Source organism: Dicentrarchus labrax, unplaced genomic scaffold (genome assembly GCF_905237075.1).
Source record: "Dicentrarchus labrax unplaced genomic scaffold, dlabrax2021, whole genome shotgun sequence".
NCBI lineage: Eukaryota > Metazoa > Chordata > Actinopteri > Moronidae > Dicentrarchus > Dicentrarchus labrax.
In genome coordinates, this window is record NW_026136705.1 from 20,179,498 (window position 1) to 20,196,030 (window position 16,533).

A 16,533-nucleotide genomic window follows, 5' to 3' on the forward strand; every position below is an offset into this window, starting at 1 on the left:
TACTTGTAACAGAATATTTTCACAGTGTGATATTAGTACTTTTACTTCAGTGAACGATCTCAATACCCCTGACCATCATCAGATTAAAACTTTCTCTAAAGTTCTTTTTAATAATTTTTTTCTTTTTACAGAGGTAGAAACTGTAAATAGTTGCAGTATATGAACATCAGAGCAGTTCATGGGATTGTCTCAATGTCTATATAAAGACCTACAGTCCATGACAACAAACAGAATAAAAAAACTTCAATGAATCTTTGATTTATTTGAATGTTGTTTTAATGTAACGATACAAGAGGGAAGTCAGATTCAGAATCACATTATTTGATACATTCACTAAGTGTACAGTATTTTCTAAAGAATCACAGTGTAGCAATAACAACAGAGTTTGTGACAAATCAATCACACAGCAGCCAAACAACATCCTTACAGTGGGAAGAGAAGGGCACCACTGAAGGTGCTGTAGTTATCTTTATCGTCATAGAGAAAATTACCTGATGGGAGAACAAGGTGAATTTCATCTCCTGCTATCAGCTCCAAGACAAGAGAGTTAGTGAAATACTTATCACCCCCAGAAGATTGCCAAATATCATTATACATAATCCTTTGGTTGTTCTTGTACACCTGTATACCCATAGAACCTGCATGGTAACCAAATGCAGTGAACTGGAGATAGTAGACCCCTTTCACTGGTGCTGTGAAGAAACCTACAGAGTAAAAGCAGAAAATCAAAAACATTAACAACTGATTGATGTAGATTTCCATGACCTCATGTGACCTGCAGTATATTACCTGTAGCTGGATTGTAAGCGTTGCCAATGTTGGTGAAGACCTTGCTGTATTTCAGTGTCATGTCAGTGTTGTATGGTCCAACGTTCCTTGAATTAGTCAGAGCTGTGTAAAAGGCCACCTTTGGTTTCTCTGTTAACACAAAAAAGTTAATTTATGTCATTAAACTTAACTTAACTACACTAAATAATGTTTGTAAGGTGTGTGTGTGTGTGTGTGTGTGTGTGTGTGTGTGTGTGTGTGTGTGTACAATCATCACCTTCATTTTCTCTCTCCAGCTGGTCAATCCTGGACTTACTGACGAGAAGTTCACTCTCACTGGTTCTAAGTCTGGTCTGCAAGTCTGGAGTTAATACAATGACAGTGAATTACAGAGCAGAGCAGTCATCAAAATATCAAACAGTTAACATGCAAAACAAATTATATACAGTGTGATCTCCAGACATTGAATCCTACTGACTTTGGTGATCCTCTGACTTTTCCTCTGGCGCCACCATGAGGTTGACATTTGTGGTTTTGAGTGAAATGTCTCAACAACTGTTGGATAGTTTGTCTTGAAATCGATTTCTCCCTCAGGATGATTTGTAATCACTTCGGTGATCTCTTAATTTTTCAGTGCCTTATATGTAATCAGTAAAATCTTATATTTCATTCTGAATTCATAATCACCGGATTGAAATTTATAAGCAGATTTATGAGCAATATTTTCACCTCTATTTCAGCTATTTTTTTTGTTTCCCTTTCTTATTAACCTGAAAACAACATTATGTTTAAAGATGTACATAGATTGAAATAATAACATAGTAAATAACAAACAATACGTGACACTTATTAAACAATCATGTTTGTCAGTGAAATACCTGCATTCTGTTTCTCTAGGTCACTTGTTTTGCTCTCGGTGGCAGTAAGTCTAGTTTCCAGAGAGATCAGTTGTGTGGCTTGGACTGAAAAACAGAATTAGTTAAATTTTTGTTTGTGAGTGGTTGAAAGCTGTTTAAGTAACACAATGAGTTCTGTTGTATTTAGTATTTAATGTAGCTTAATTATCCACACAATCTGAATTTTTATTGTGGAGCTCACAATTAGTTTATCAGTGCACTGACACACTTCAGTCAAACTCTTGAATCAACAGGAAAAGTTACCAGTCCGTACCAGAATTCTCTCTCTGCAGCAGCTCCATTTGCACCTTGGTGACCATCAGCTCAGCCTTCAGTTCATTCACCTGGCTCTCACTGTCCTTCACTCTGGCCTCCATGTTCCTCAGCTCCACCTTGAGCTCCACCACCATGTCTCTCAGGGCCCTCACCTCTACCCAGATGTCAGGGGTGGTTTGCTTTGTGGTCTGCTCTGACGATTCCTCAACTGCACCCACCTCGTCGAGGCCTCCACCCTCCCCCTGAGCCCCTGAGCCACACAGACCGAGCAGCAACAACAGCAAACCAAGAACAACCCTCATTGTCCAGTTACACGTCTTCACAAAGGTACAGTGGTAGAGTTGGTCTGTCTTATATAGTCTCCAAACTTCAGCTGGCTGAATGAATGGGAAAAACAACAAGTGACTGATTCAAGGCCTCAGATGATTAAATATGATCTCTGTGCTGGTGAGAAAATACAAGCTGCTACAGGCTGGTGGAAAACTTTTACTAAGATACTCTCATACAGTCACAGCTGTATATACACTGTGTTCATTAATACACACACATAGACAAACAGTCACAGAAACCTACTTACCCTGATGCCAAGGTGTTTTAGTGTGTGTGAGGGTTATCTGATTAAAGTCGCAGAAGTGATTAAAAAAAAAAAAAAATTAAAGTAAAAAACCACCATTCATTAATTTGTTTTCTTGACATCACAAAATGCAGACAAACCTCATAACTTTCCTATATTGTAACAATGATGCAGTTATATTCACTCTCAAAAGTCTTGTAAAATAAGCTGTGAAGCCCAGAGAAAATATCTCTCATCTTTTCACTCTTCTAATCTCGTAGACATTATCTATAAATCACAGCATGAAATTATTGTTATAATATTACTATTATACATTATTAGTGCAGTGATCATGGCATGAAAGCTATCTGATTTAATGGCATTTCTGAGACTAAATGTAATTCTAAATCTGACCATCTTACAGCTAAATATCCCTTAAAGCCACAAAATCACAGAACTCATACATACATCCATCTTCAGCACCATATCCTGAATCAGTGTTACAAACGTTAATGTGTTTGTTATATATATATTTAAATGACATGTGGAAGGTGCTGTAGTGTAGCAGGTGGTACAACCTAGCATGACAGCCTGTGCTGGCAGACAAACTAGTGGCTGTTTGTTGTTGAGGACAGATTTAAAGTCTTTCCAAAGCCCACAGTCATAGTGTATGTATGTATCTGACTGTTTGTTTCAGCCAGGTAAAAAATAACCACACAATTTGAGAAACACAGAGTCACAACAGGTGGTGCCCTCCTTCCTTGTCTTGCAGGACTGGGATCACACTTCTTCAAAGTAGGCCAGGGAGAAGCTGTCTTCTGTGCAGACATCTATCATTCTGCTGTGTGCAGTTTCCTCTGCTGAGTCATCACTTCAAATTGTCTTTGTTCATGTCAAATCATGTTTTTAAATAAAATAACTGAAAGTTTGACACTCTGGTGGCAGAGGTGGAGCTCATGGAGTCAGATTGGCTGAATGGACAGCCACCATACCAAAACGGCGTTGGTCTGAGCAGAGAGGTAGCTAAGCAACATGGCACACTTTTTTAATTGTAAACAAGTGAGATGAGCAGCAGGACACAGTTTATAGTTGGGAGGAGGTCACCTGAAAGACAAATCATGCAGCTTCTCCATAGATAGTGAATAATGGAACAACTGCCAGGAAATTATAACATAACCCATAAATATAACTTACTATGGATATATTGGAGTACATTGAAATAGCAGTTATCTGGAATAATATCTAAAATTAACTTCATTAAGATCACAGTCAGTGGACCAACTCCACAAAATGTCACTTGATAAAAATACAAAGTTCAAAGTTTAATACTGTTATTTCCAGTTTAGGGAACAATGTTACTACGAGGCCACTAATTTGACTTTTTTTGTAGAATATAAGACATAAGATGCTTATAGTTTCCCAACAGTCACCTGGATATTCATAACATATTAATTACGAGTGGATTAAATTCTAATGGACTGGTACACATCCAAAACAGCCATAAAGATTATTTTCATATTTAGATATAGACAAATCATCTATCATGTTCTGAGAAGTGTTCAAGAAGTGTGAAACCCAGTGGACACACAGGGAATTGCAAGATGACAGCACTTCTTTTAGTACACTGTTGCTATATTTCTGTTTCTCAGTAGAAGTAAACATACTGTGCTTGTTCCTTCATCTAGTGGTATAATCAGTCTATATTTTTATTTTATATGTAGGTTTATGCATTTCTCTTAAAAGGAGGACAGTTATAGATCTTTGCCATCAATGTTACAGCTTGCAGAGTTCATTCATGGAGCCCATACAGCCCAACAGGAGCTATATCATGGGTGCAGGGCGTTAGATACAGATCCAGTCCTCCACGGATACTAACTTGGATACAGTTGTTGTCCAAAGTAGGCTAACCCACTTATTAACACCAGCGATTTGCCCGGCTTTCATTTGCCATTGTTATTTTCAGAAGTCTGGCTGAAAACACAGATGTGCTATTGTCCCTTTAGTCCAGTTCAGTGTTGTTTTTTGTCGTCTGCAGTTCTTAAGTCTTTTTTTCCAGCTCTTCCACTTGAACTTTTCCTTTCAACTCAGTCCTCAGGTCTGCAATTTCTTTTGCACTACAGAGAAAAGACATATACAGACGTTGTTGTTACATTCAGGTGTTGGACATTACAACCACCACATTAGGACTGTTTCAGTGTTCACCTGAGGGGAATAAGAATGATTCCACATGTCAGGTTGAGCTGCTGAAGGATTGTGGGAAGGCTTGGTCTGGAAAACTGGAGAGAAACACAGTGTGAGATAAAGTATCACACAACCAGAAATGCTTGTATTTATTTGTGTGTTTACAAAACTCTACAAACCTTTGGAAGTGGAATACAGGAAGTAGGCGTGTTACTGTAGATGTGGTTGATGGCTTTCTGAAGGATCACAGCCTGCTGAGTGAGGCTCTTCAGGTAGTCGGAGCTTTCCTTCGTGCTGTCATGGTCCTCACCAACCTTCATGTGTGCAACAAAAAAAAGTTAAAATTAAGAGCATATGGCACAACCTTAACGCAAAGTGTTCCAGGATTTGTAAAACTCACCTGGCTCTTATATATTGAATAAGCCTCTTTCTTATGTTGCAGAGCTGATCGAAACCCTCCTTTGCTCTCGTACACAGTGGCGAGCAGATGGTGACTGCACACAGGATAAAGACACAGAGGGAGAGAGGTAAAGAAAACTTTTATACAAATGAAGGAAGGGAGCAGCATAGATCACCGATATGTTTTCAAGTTGTATGTAATTGTAATGTGTTGCAATCTGTGTTTTGTGTTTTCTCATCTGCTTCTAAATGTAAGAAAACAGAGGAACGTGGTGACAAACTGTCTTACCCATAAAGCAGACCTCCAGGACTTCCTTTCTTCATTTAGACACATACAATCACTACACCTCAGAGAGATTATAAAAATGGTGCTTTATCATAAACTTAACTACAGAACAGTATATACAAGTGTAGCTGAAACAACTAGTCCATTAAACAATTAACGATTGACAGAAAATTACTTGGCAAATGTTTGATAATTGTTTAAATAATTTCATGGTTGCAGCTTCAGAACTGTGAACATTTGCTGTTTGTCCTTTTAATAACTTTAATGTATTTATAATAATATAGCAGTTTGGAATATTAGTTGGACAAAACAAGCATTGTGAAAGTGTCACTTTGGGTTCTGGGAAATTGTGACGCCATCAATTGATTAATGGAAAAAAAATAATAATTTATAAATAATTAGTTGCCGTCCTATACAAAGTAAATTAAAATGAGCTCCACCTCAGTGAAACCCACCTTTTACATGAGTAATAATAATCAATTATATAATATATAATAGTGTAACATAGGGGGTATTTCAATTTCAATACAGGACTTAGACTTGTAACAGAATATTTTCACAGTGTGATATTAGTACTTTTACTTAAGTGAACGATCTCAATACCGCTGACCATCACCAGATTAAAACTTTCTCTAAAGTTCTTTTTAATCATTTTTTTCTTGGTACATAGTTAGAAACTGTAAATAGTTGCAGTATGTGAACATCAGAGCAGTTCATGGGATTGTCTCAATGTCTATATAAAGACCTACAGTCCATGACAACAAACAGAATAAAAAAACTTCAATGAATCTTTGATTTATTTGAATGTTGTTTTAATGTGACGATACAAGAGGGTCGTCAGATTCAGAATCACATTATTTGATACATTCACTAAGTGTACAGTATTTTCTAAAGAATCACAGTGTAGCAATAACAACAGAGTTTGTGACAAATCAATCACACAGCAGCCAAACAACATCTTTACAGTGGGAAGAGAAGGGTGCCACTGAAGGTGCTGTAGTTATCTTTATCATCATAGAGAAAATTACCTGATGGGAGAACAAGGTGAATTTCATCTCCTGCTATCAGCTCCAAGACAAGAGAGTTAGTGAAATACTTATCACCCCCAGAAGATTGCCAAATCCCATTGTGCATAATACTCTGGTTGTTCTTGTACACATTTATACCAATGGAACCTGATTGGTTACCACATGTAGTGAACTGGAGATTGTAGACCCCTTTCACTGGTACTGTGAAGAAACCTACAGAGTAAAAGCAGAAAATCAAAAACATTAACAACTGATTGATGTAGATTTCAATGACTTCATGTGACCTGTAGTATATTACCTGTAGCTGGATTGTAAGTATTGCCAATGTTGGTGAAGACCTTGCTGTATTTCAGTGTGATGTCAGTGTTGTATGGTCCAACTTGTCCTGAATTAGTCAGAGCTGTGTAAAAGGCCACCTTTGGTTTCTCTGTTAACACAAAAAAGTTCACTTATGTCATTAAACTTAACTTAACTACACTAAATAAGTAAATAGGTGTGTGTGTGTGTGTGTGTGTGTGTGTGTGTGTGTGTGTGTGTGTGTGTGTGTGTGTGTGATGTAGATGAGTAGATACAATCATCACCTCCATTTTCTCTCTCCAGCTGGTCAATCCTGGACTTACTGACGAGAAGTTCACTCTCACTGGTACTCAGTCTGGTCTGCAAGTCTGGAGTTAATACAATGACAGTGAATTACAGAGCAGAGCAGCTATCAAAATATCAAACAGTTAACATGCAAAACAAATTATATACAGTGTGATCTCCAGACATTGAATCCTACTGACTTTGGTGATCCTCTGACTTTTCCTCTGGCGCCACCATGAGGTTGACATTTGTGGTTTTGAGTGAAATGTCTCAACAACTGTTGGATAGTTTTGAAATCGATTTCTCCCTCAGGATGAGTTGTTATCACTTTTCTGATCTCTTAACTTTTCACATAGCGCCATCATCAGCCAAGGACTGAAACTAAGTACATTTACTCAAGTATTGTACTTAAGTACAGATTTGGCAGTTTGGATTATTGGTTGTACAAAACAAGCACTGTGAAAGTGTCACTTTGAGCTTTGGATAATTGTGACGGCATCAAGTGATTAATTAAAAAACATAATCAGCAGATTGATTGACAAATAATTATTTGTTGCTTTCCTGTACAAAATAGTTCAGAATAAATTACACCTCAATAACAGCAACAGTCAAATCCTTCTTTTACATGAGTAATAATAATAAATGATATTATATATAATAGTGTAACATGGAGGAATTTTGGGTGTCAATACAGGACTTTTACTTGTAACAGAATATTTTCAATGTGATATTAGTACTTTTACTTAAGTGAAGGATCTCAATATCGCTGACCATCATCAGGTGACATTTTCCCTAAAACTTTAGTTTATCAGTAAAATTTATGAGCAAAATTTTTATACACTTTTTTCTTTCCCTTTTTTATTAACTTGAAAAAAATATATATTTTCAAAGATGTACGCATACAATCTTTAACACAGATTAAAATAATAGAATATAAAAAAACAAATCATCACAATTAGTAAACAATCATGTTTGTCAGTGAAATACCTGCATTCTGTTTCTCTAGGTCACTTGTTTTGCTCTCAGGGGCAGTCAGTCTAGTTTCCAGAGAGATCAGTTGTGTGGCTTGGACTGAAAAAACAGAATTAGTTAAATTATTTTTTTTGTTTGTGAATGGTGAAAATTAACACAATGAGTTCTGTTTTATTTATTATTTATGTAGCATAATTATCCACACCATGTACATTTGTATACATTTATTGTGGAGCTCACAATAAGTTTATCAGTGCACTGACACACTTCAGTCAAACTCTTGAATCAACAGGAAAAGTTACCAGTCTGTACCAGAATTCTCTCTCTGCAGCAGCTCCATTTGCACCTTGGTGACCATCAGCTCAGTCTTCAGTTCATTCACCTGGCTCTCACTGTCCTTCACTCTGGCCTCCATGTTTCTCAGCTCCACCTTGAGCTCCACCACCATGTCTCTCAGGGCCCTCACCTCTGCCCAGATGTCAGAGATGGTCTGCTCTGACGATTCCTCAACTGCAACCCCCCCTCGTCGAGGCCTCCACCCTTCCCCTGAGCCCCTGAGCCACACAGACCGAGCAGCAACAACAGCAAACCAAGAACAACCCTCATTGTCCAGTTACACGTCTTCACAAAGGTACAGTGGTAGAGTTGGTCTGTCTTATATAGTCTCCAAATTTCAGCTGGCTGAATGAATGGGAAAAACAACAAGTGACTGATTCAAGGACTCAGATGATTAAATATGATCTCTGTGCTGGTGAGAAAATACAAGCTGCTACAGGCTGGTGGAAAACTTTTACTGAGATACTCTCTCATGCAGTCACAGCTGTATATGCACTCTGTTTATTAATACACACACATAGACAAACAGTCACAGAAACATACTTATTCTGATGCTAAGGCCTTTTAGTGTGACTGAGGGTTATCTGATTAAAGCCAGTGAGTAAAAGTTTTTTCTTCACTCTGTCTCACTTCTTGTCTCATTCTCTCTGATATTTTATGAATTAATATAAAAACTTTCCTCCGTTGGATCATTGTGATTTTCTATTCCATCTTATATTTTTAAAGTTTTTTCTTCATTCTGTGTCACATAATCTAACAAGTCTGGTCCACATTAGAAATGTGTGCACCCAGTTCATCTCACTTCAGATCGGTTATTGTCCTACAAAGGGAAATTCTCAACTCAATAACAGAATCCAAAAACTTAAATGAATCTTTGATTTATTTGAATGTTGATTTCATGTGACGATACAAGAAGGAAATCAGGTTCAGAATCACATAATTTGATACGTTCACTAAGTGTACAGTATTTTCTAAACAATCACAGTGTAACCAATAACAACAGAGTTTGTGACAAATCAATCACACAGCAGCCAAACAGCATCCTTACAGTGGGAAGAGAAGGGCGCCACTGAAGGTGCTGTAGTTATTTACATCGTCATAGAGAGAATAGCCTGATGGGAGAACAAGGTGAATTTCATCTCCTGCTATCAGCTCCAAGACAAGAGAGTTAGTGATATACTTATAACCCCACTCAGGCAGATTGCCCCAATTATACATAATCCTTTCACTGTTCTTGTACACATCTATAGCCATAGAACCCGGTTGGTGACCAAATGCAGTGAACTGGAAATAGTAGACCCCTTTCACTGGTGCTGTGAAGAAACCTACAGAGTAAAAGCAGAAAATCAAAAACATTAACAATTAACTGATTTTGATTTCCATGACCTCATGTGACCTGCAGTATATTACCTGTAGCTGGATTGTAAGCATTGCCAATGTTGGTGAAGACCTTACTGTATTTCAGTGTGATGTCAGTGTTGTATGGTCCAACAAGTGCTGAATTAGTCAAAGCTGTGTAAAAGGCCACCTTTGGTTTCTCTGCTAACACAAAAAGTTCATTTATGTCATTAAACTTAACTTAACTACACTAAATAGGTGTGTGTGTGTGTGTGTGTGTGTGTGTGTGTGTGTGTGTGTGTGTGTGTGTGTGTGTATACAATCATCACCTGCATTTTGTCTCTCCAGCTGGTCAATCCTGTACTTACTGACAAGAAGTTCAGTCTCACTGATACTCAGTCTGGTCTGCAAGTCTGGAGTTAATGCAATGACAGTGAATTATAGAGCACAACACACAACACATTTCATACAGTATTGTGACCCTCATGTTATTTGTTGAGCCAATCTTCAAAGAATAAACTGCTGTAAATGTACAGTAGTTAAAACAACCAGTATGACCATTAGAATCGATTAAGGCAGATAAAACATTTGGTTCATTTTAGGGGAAGGTTGCAGGAGCAGAGGTCAGAGGGCCATTAGCCAAAACGCCTCAGTCTGACAATAACTTTGCTCTTAATAGTATCTATTAAAATTTTAAATAACACAATGAGCTCTATTGTATTTATGATTATGATTTATATACATGATCTATAAATCACAGCATGAAATTATTTGTATAATATTACTATAATATTAAGTGCAGTGATGATGTCATGACAGCTATCTGATTAATTGGCATTTCTGAGACTAAATGTACCTGCTCAGTCTATATTACCTACATTGATTTGTGGGCACAGAGCTGGACTCTCTGGTGACAGTGGCAGAGAGAAGGACCCTGGACAAACTGCTGTCCATACTGGACAACACCCATCACCCTTTGCACTACACCTTCAGCAGGCAGAGGAGTGTGTTCAGTGGCAGACTGCTGTCCCAATCCAGCTCCAACAACAGACTCAAAAACTCTTTTGTCCCCCTGGCCATCAGACTGTACAACAGCTCTCAGTAAAGGCAGGGAGGACAATCTATCTATCTATCTATCTATCTATCTATCTATCTATCTATCTATCTATCTATCTATCTATCTATCTATCTATCTATCTATCTATCTATCCATCTATCTATCTATCTATCTATCTATCTATCTATCTATCTATCTATCTATCTATCTATCTATCTATCTATCTTGATAAGATATGTATTAACATTAGCAACACATGCTCGTATGTTTTGGTTTACTGTATTAAAAGGCACAGCACAAAAGCAGAACTGCAGATGAATATGTTCTAGCATGACTATAATATGGTCATTATAACAATATTAAAGATGGATACATTGTCATTCCATCCCATACACATTCAAATTACTTTAGCAAAAGAGTGAAAAGAAAATTTCCCCTAGGGGATTAATAAAGTATATCTTCTTCTTCTTCTTCTTCTTCTTCTTCTTCTTCTTCTTCTTCTTCTTCTTCTTCTTCTTCTTCTTCTTCTTCAATAAGTGTATCTCTGTAGGCTCATGTCACTATGGTGTTTTCCCATTTGTAGATCCCCTTTTATCTCTGACTTCATCTATAAAATAGAGAAAAACTAATGTTTGAAGCAAACACTACAAATGCAAACAGGTAAAAAGATGAAAATGTGTGCATGGTGTGTGGTTTTAATGCAGGATGTTACCAGATTACTGGCTACATTTGATCTCCACTATATAATATAAACAGAGACGTCACACAATTTAAGTTACAAATGAAGGTTGGTGCTTGATTTGCAAAGACCTGAGACACTCTGACCCAACCCAACTTAGTCCTAAACGATAGCAGGTCTTTTCAAATCACATCCCAAAATATTTAGTGGCAATACACCGGCAGACTGCACGACAGCACATGATCAATGTAAATGACGAATCCTCAGTGGTAGAGAGTCTGGCTCACATTTCCCACAATTTATTCATGTTCAAATTAAATTTCTCAGACTATTAATGACTGCAGATTACACATTATTAAGATTGTTCTACAATTAAAAAGACATATTTAGAGGATTGTGTGGCCTTGATGGGGGTGTTTGCTCTGTCTGCATTTTACTGACTGATCTAGGAGACTAATGTCTGCACAAACATCAGGCAAAATAGAAACACTGTTGTATGATCACTGTTGTAATGAAACTATTCACAAAATAACTTGAGATTACAAATAACTGACACATCTTTGTTGTAAATATTAATTTGTGTCACTCGAAATTAAATCCCATAAGGTACAACATTGTTTCAGATGTAAAATTATTCCTAAACACAGGACATGAATTTGGCAGGAAAATCTCATAATAGAAACACACACACATTAAATTACAATCCCCCACAATGGTGGAGCTCAAGATGTATGGTGATGTTATTTAAAGAACACAAATAAATAAGGTTAAAGATGCAAACGGAAACACTTACGCAATGTGTTGATGAAAAAAGAACCAATTATTAAGATAGATTCTACCTGCAGTGATTGTCTCCAACACTAACCCTGAGAAAAACATGAGCTGAGGCAAAAAGAAAGAATAGAAGAAATGGAAAAGCCATCAATCTGCTACTCAGCAAATGAGTCAGGGTATGAAATCAACCCCAAACTTAAAGTAACCCCTAATGCTAAGACATTTGAGCACAATGATACCAAATAAAACCTTAGTAACTCAAATCATAATAGTACAAAATAAAGTTCAAGGCACGTCAACAGTCTAGAGTACAAAATATAAAAACTTGAAATGAGCTCAAGCTTGCAACTGTATACTACATTTCTATTAACTATCACATTGCAAGAAAACAATAAAAGGCACCTGTGTGCTGTTGTCAGTAATGAACCTAGTAACAGAAACAGCAAGCAAATACAAATGAAATACCAGAACAAAGATCAAACACTGCATTTTGTGTCACATTTAGACACTGTCCCTGCACCCGTCTGCTCTGAATATTTAGACTTTTCTTCGAGTTCCAATTAGTACTTTTATAAATTGCTTTTATCACAAAGTTCTTTTTCACATTACATATTATTGATCAAGAATTATCTTGAGTTTATTTTTAGTATTTAATGCTACATTCAACAATATGTTGTTAAATTTATAATCAGAAATGTGGCAATTTCGTTGAAACTTGAAAAGTTGTATGTAATTGTAATGTGTTGCAATCTGTGTTTTTTGTCTTCTCATCTGCTTCTAAATGTAAGAAAACAGAGGAACGTGGTGACAAACTGTCTTACCCATAAAGCAGACCTCCAGGACTTCCTTTCTTCATTTAGACACATCCAATCACTACACCTCAGAGGGATTATAAAAATGATGCTTTATCATAAACTTAACTACACAACAGTATATACAAGTGTAGCTGAAACAACTAGTCCATTAAACAATTATCAATTGAAAATTACTTGTGTTTGATGTTTGATAATTGTTTAAGTAATTTCATGGTTGCAGCTTCACAACTGTGAACATTTGCTAACTTTAATGTATTTATAATAATATAGCAGTTTGGAATATTGGTTGGACAAAACAAGCATTGTGAAAGTGTCACTTTGGGCTCTGGGAAATTGTGAGGGCATCAATTGATTAATGGAAAATAAAAAATAAATAATTAGTTGCCGTCCTATACAAAGTAAATTAAAATGAGCTCCACCTCAGTGAAACCCACCTTTTACATGAATGCAAGAGTAATAATAATCAATTATATAATATATAATAGTGTAACATAGGGGGTATTTCAATTTCAATACAAGACTTAGACTTGTTACAGAATATTTTCACAGTGTGATATTAGTACTTTTACTAAAGTGAAGGATCTCAATACTGCTGACCATCATCAGATTAAAACTTTCTCTAAAGTTCTTTTTAATATATTTTTTTCTTGTTACAGGGGTAGAAACTGTAAATAGTTGCAGTATGTGAAAATCAGAACAGTTCATGGGATATTCTCAGTTTCTATATAAAGACCTACAGTCGATGACAACAAACAGAATGAAAACACTTCAATGAATCTCTGATTTATTTGAATGTTGTTTTAATGTGAAGATACAAAAGGGAAGTCAGATTCAGAATCACATTATTTGATACATTCACTAAGTGTACAGTATTTTCTAAAGAATCACAGTGTAATCCAATAACAACAGAGTTTGTGACAAATCAATCACACAGCAGCCAAAAAGCATCCTTACAGTGGGAAGAGAAGGGCGCCACTGAAGGTGTTGTGGTTACTTCCACCATCATCATAGACAGCATGCTTTGCTGGGAGAACCAAGTTAAATGTATCTCCTGCTGTCAGCTCAAAGACAAGAGAGTTAGTGAGATACTCATTACTCACACTAGACAGCCAATCCCAATTACACATCATCCTTTGGTTGTTCTTGTTCACACATACACCCATTGAACCTGCTTGGCGACCAAACACAGTGAACTGGAAATAGTAGACCCCTTTCACTGGTGCTGTGAAGAAACCTATAGAGTAAGAACAGAAAATTAAAAACATTAACAATGGATTGATGTAGATTTCCATGACCTCATGTGACCTGCAGATATTACCTGTAGATGGATTGTAAGCATTGCCAATGTTGGTGAAGACCTTGCTGAATTTCAGTGTGATGTCATCGTTGTATGGTCCAACATTTCCTGAATTAGTCAGAGCTGTGTAAAAGGCCACCTTTGGTTTCTCTGTTAACACAAAAAAGTTAATTTATGTCATTAAACTTAACTTAACTACACTAAATAAGTTTGTGTGTGTGTGTGTGTGTGTGTGTGTGTGTGTAGGTGTGTGTGTGTGTATTTGTGTGTGTGTACAATCATCACCTCCATTTTCTCTCTCCAGCTGGTCAATCCTGGACTTACTGACGAGAAGTTCACTCTCACTGGTACTCAGTCTGGTCTGCAAGTCTGGAGTTAATACAATGACAGTGAATTACAGAGCAGAGCAGCCATCAAAATATCAAACAGTTAACATGCAAAGCAAATTATATACAGTGTGATCTCCAGACTATGAATCCTACTGACTTTGGTGATCCTCTGACTTTTCCTCTGGCGCCACCATGAGGTTGACATTTGTGGTTTTGAGTGAAATGTCTCAACAACTGTTGGATAGTTTGTCTTGAAATCGATTTCTCCCTCAGGATGAGTTGTAATCACTTTTCTGATCGCTTAACTTTTCACGTAGAGCCATCATCAGTGAAGGAATGTAACTAAGTACATTTACTCAAGTATTGTACTTAAATACAGATTTGGCAGTTTGGATTATTGGTTGTACAAAACAAGCACTGTGAAAGTGTCACTTTGAGCTTTGGGTAATTGTGACGGCATCAAGTGATTAATTAAAAAACATAATCAGCAGATTAATTGACAAATAATTATTTGTTGCTTTCCTGTACAAAATAGTTCAGAATAAATTACACCTCAATAACAACAACAGTCAAATCCTTCTTTTACATGAGTAATAATAATAAATGATATTATATATAATAGTGTAACATGGGGGGGATTTCAATGTCAATACAGGACTTTTACTTGTAACAGAATATTTTCACAGTGTGATATTAGTACTTTTACTTAAGTGAAGGATCTCAATATTGCTGACCATCATCAGGTGACATTTTCCCTAAAACTTTAGTTTATCAGTAAAATTAATGAGCAAAATTTTTAACACTTTTTTCTTTCCCTTTTTTATTAACTTTAAAAAATATATATTTTCAAAGATGTACACATGCAATCTTTAACACAGATTAAAATAATAGCATATAAAAAATAAATCATCACAATTAGTAAACAATCATGTTTGTCAGTGAAATACCTGCATTCTGTTTCTCTAGGTCACTTGTTTTGCTCTCGGTGGCAGTCAGTCTAGTTTCCAGAGAGATCAGTTGTGTGGCTTGAACTGAAAAACAGAATTAGTAAAATTTTTGTTTGTGAATGGTTGAAAACAGTTTAAATAACACAATGAGCTCTGTTGTAGCCTATATATGAATACATTTAGATTAATTATCCACACCATCTTAATTTTTATAGATTTATTGTGTAGTTCACAATAAGTTTATCAGTGCACTGACACACTTCAGTCAAACTCTTGAATCAACAGGAAAAGTTACCAGTCTGTACCAGAATTCTCTCTCTGCAGCAGCTCCACTTGCACCTTGGTCAAGATCAGCTCAGTCTTCAGTTCATTCACCTGGCTCTCACTGTCCTTCACTCTGGCCTCCATGTTCCTCAGCTCCACCTTGAGCTCCACCACCATGTCTCTTAGAGCCCTCATCTCCACCCAAATATCACAGGTGGTTTGCTTTGTGGTCTGCTCTGACGATTCCTCAACTGCACCCCCCTCGTCGAGGCCTCCACCCTCCCCCTGAGCCCCTGAGCCACACAGACCGAGCAGCAACAACAGCAAACCAAGAACAACCCTCATTGTCCAGTTACACGTCTTCACAAAGGTACAGTGGTAGAGTTGGTCTGTCTTATATAGTCTCCAAACTTCAGCTGGCTGAACGAATGGGAAAAACAACAAGTGACTGATTCAAGGCCTCAGATGATTCAATATGATCTCTGTGCTGGTGAGAAAATACAAGCTGCTACAGGCTGGTGGAACACTTTTACTGAGATACTCTCTCATGCAGTCACAGCTGTATATGCACTCTGTTTATTAATACACACACATAGGCCAGGGAGAAGCTGTCTTCTGTGCAGACATCTATCATTCTGCTGCGTGCAGTTTCCTCTGTTGAGTCATCACTTCAAATTGTCTTTGTTCATGTCAAATCATGTTTTTAAATAAAATAACTGAAAGTTTGACACTCTGGTGGCAGAGGTGGAGCTCATG

General features: G+C 36.9%; 1 protein-coding gene across 8 annotated transcripts; it reads right to left on the reverse strand.

Annotated features, from left to right (window-relative positions):
* Positions 1-242: 242 nt before the first annotated feature.
* Positions 243-16,237, reverse strand: LOC127364734 (major antigen-like). Of its 8 annotated transcripts, XM_051402559.1 has the most exons (9): positions 15,819-16,209; positions 15,514-15,597; positions 14,523-14,606; positions 7,957-8,040; positions 6,969-7,052; positions 1,647-1,730; positions 1,046-1,129; positions 790-918; positions 243-704 (listed from the first exon to the last, which is right to left on the reverse strand). In XM_051402559.1, exons 1-9 carry the CDS (start codon positions 16,120-16,122, stop codon positions 424-426), a joined length of 1,218 nt encoding a protein of 405 aa, XP_051258519.1. In that variant the 5' UTR covers positions 16,123-16,209; the 3' UTR covers positions 243-423. The 8 variants fall into 8 exon arrangements, with proteins under 8 accessions (XP_051258519.1, XP_051258520.1, XP_051258525.1 ...); XM_051402560.1 differs by lacking the exon at positions 15,514-15,597 and having other exon boundaries at positions 15,819-16,227; XM_051402565.1 differs by lacking the exons at positions 790-918; positions 1,046-1,129; positions 1,647-1,730 and adding an exon at positions 6,686-6,814 and having other exon boundaries at positions 15,819-16,225.
* Between the last annotated feature and the right edge of the window lie 296 nt (positions 16,238-16,533).

Excerpts from the sequence above, each read along its gene's own strand:
- LOC127364734 (XM_051402559.1), bottom strand. The coding sequence starts at position 16,122 with ATGAGGGTTGTTCTTGGTTTGCTGTTGTTGCTGCTCGGTCTGTGTGGC. Across the intron at positions 1,130-1,646 it reads CCTAGAGAAACAGAATGCAG|ACTTGCAGACCAGACTTAGA; the intron begins GTATTTCACTGA and ends TATTAACTCCAG. Across the intron at positions 705-789 it reads CGCTTACAATCCAGCTACAG|GTTTCTTCACAGCACCAGTG; the intron begins GTAATATACTGC and ends TTTACTCTGTAG.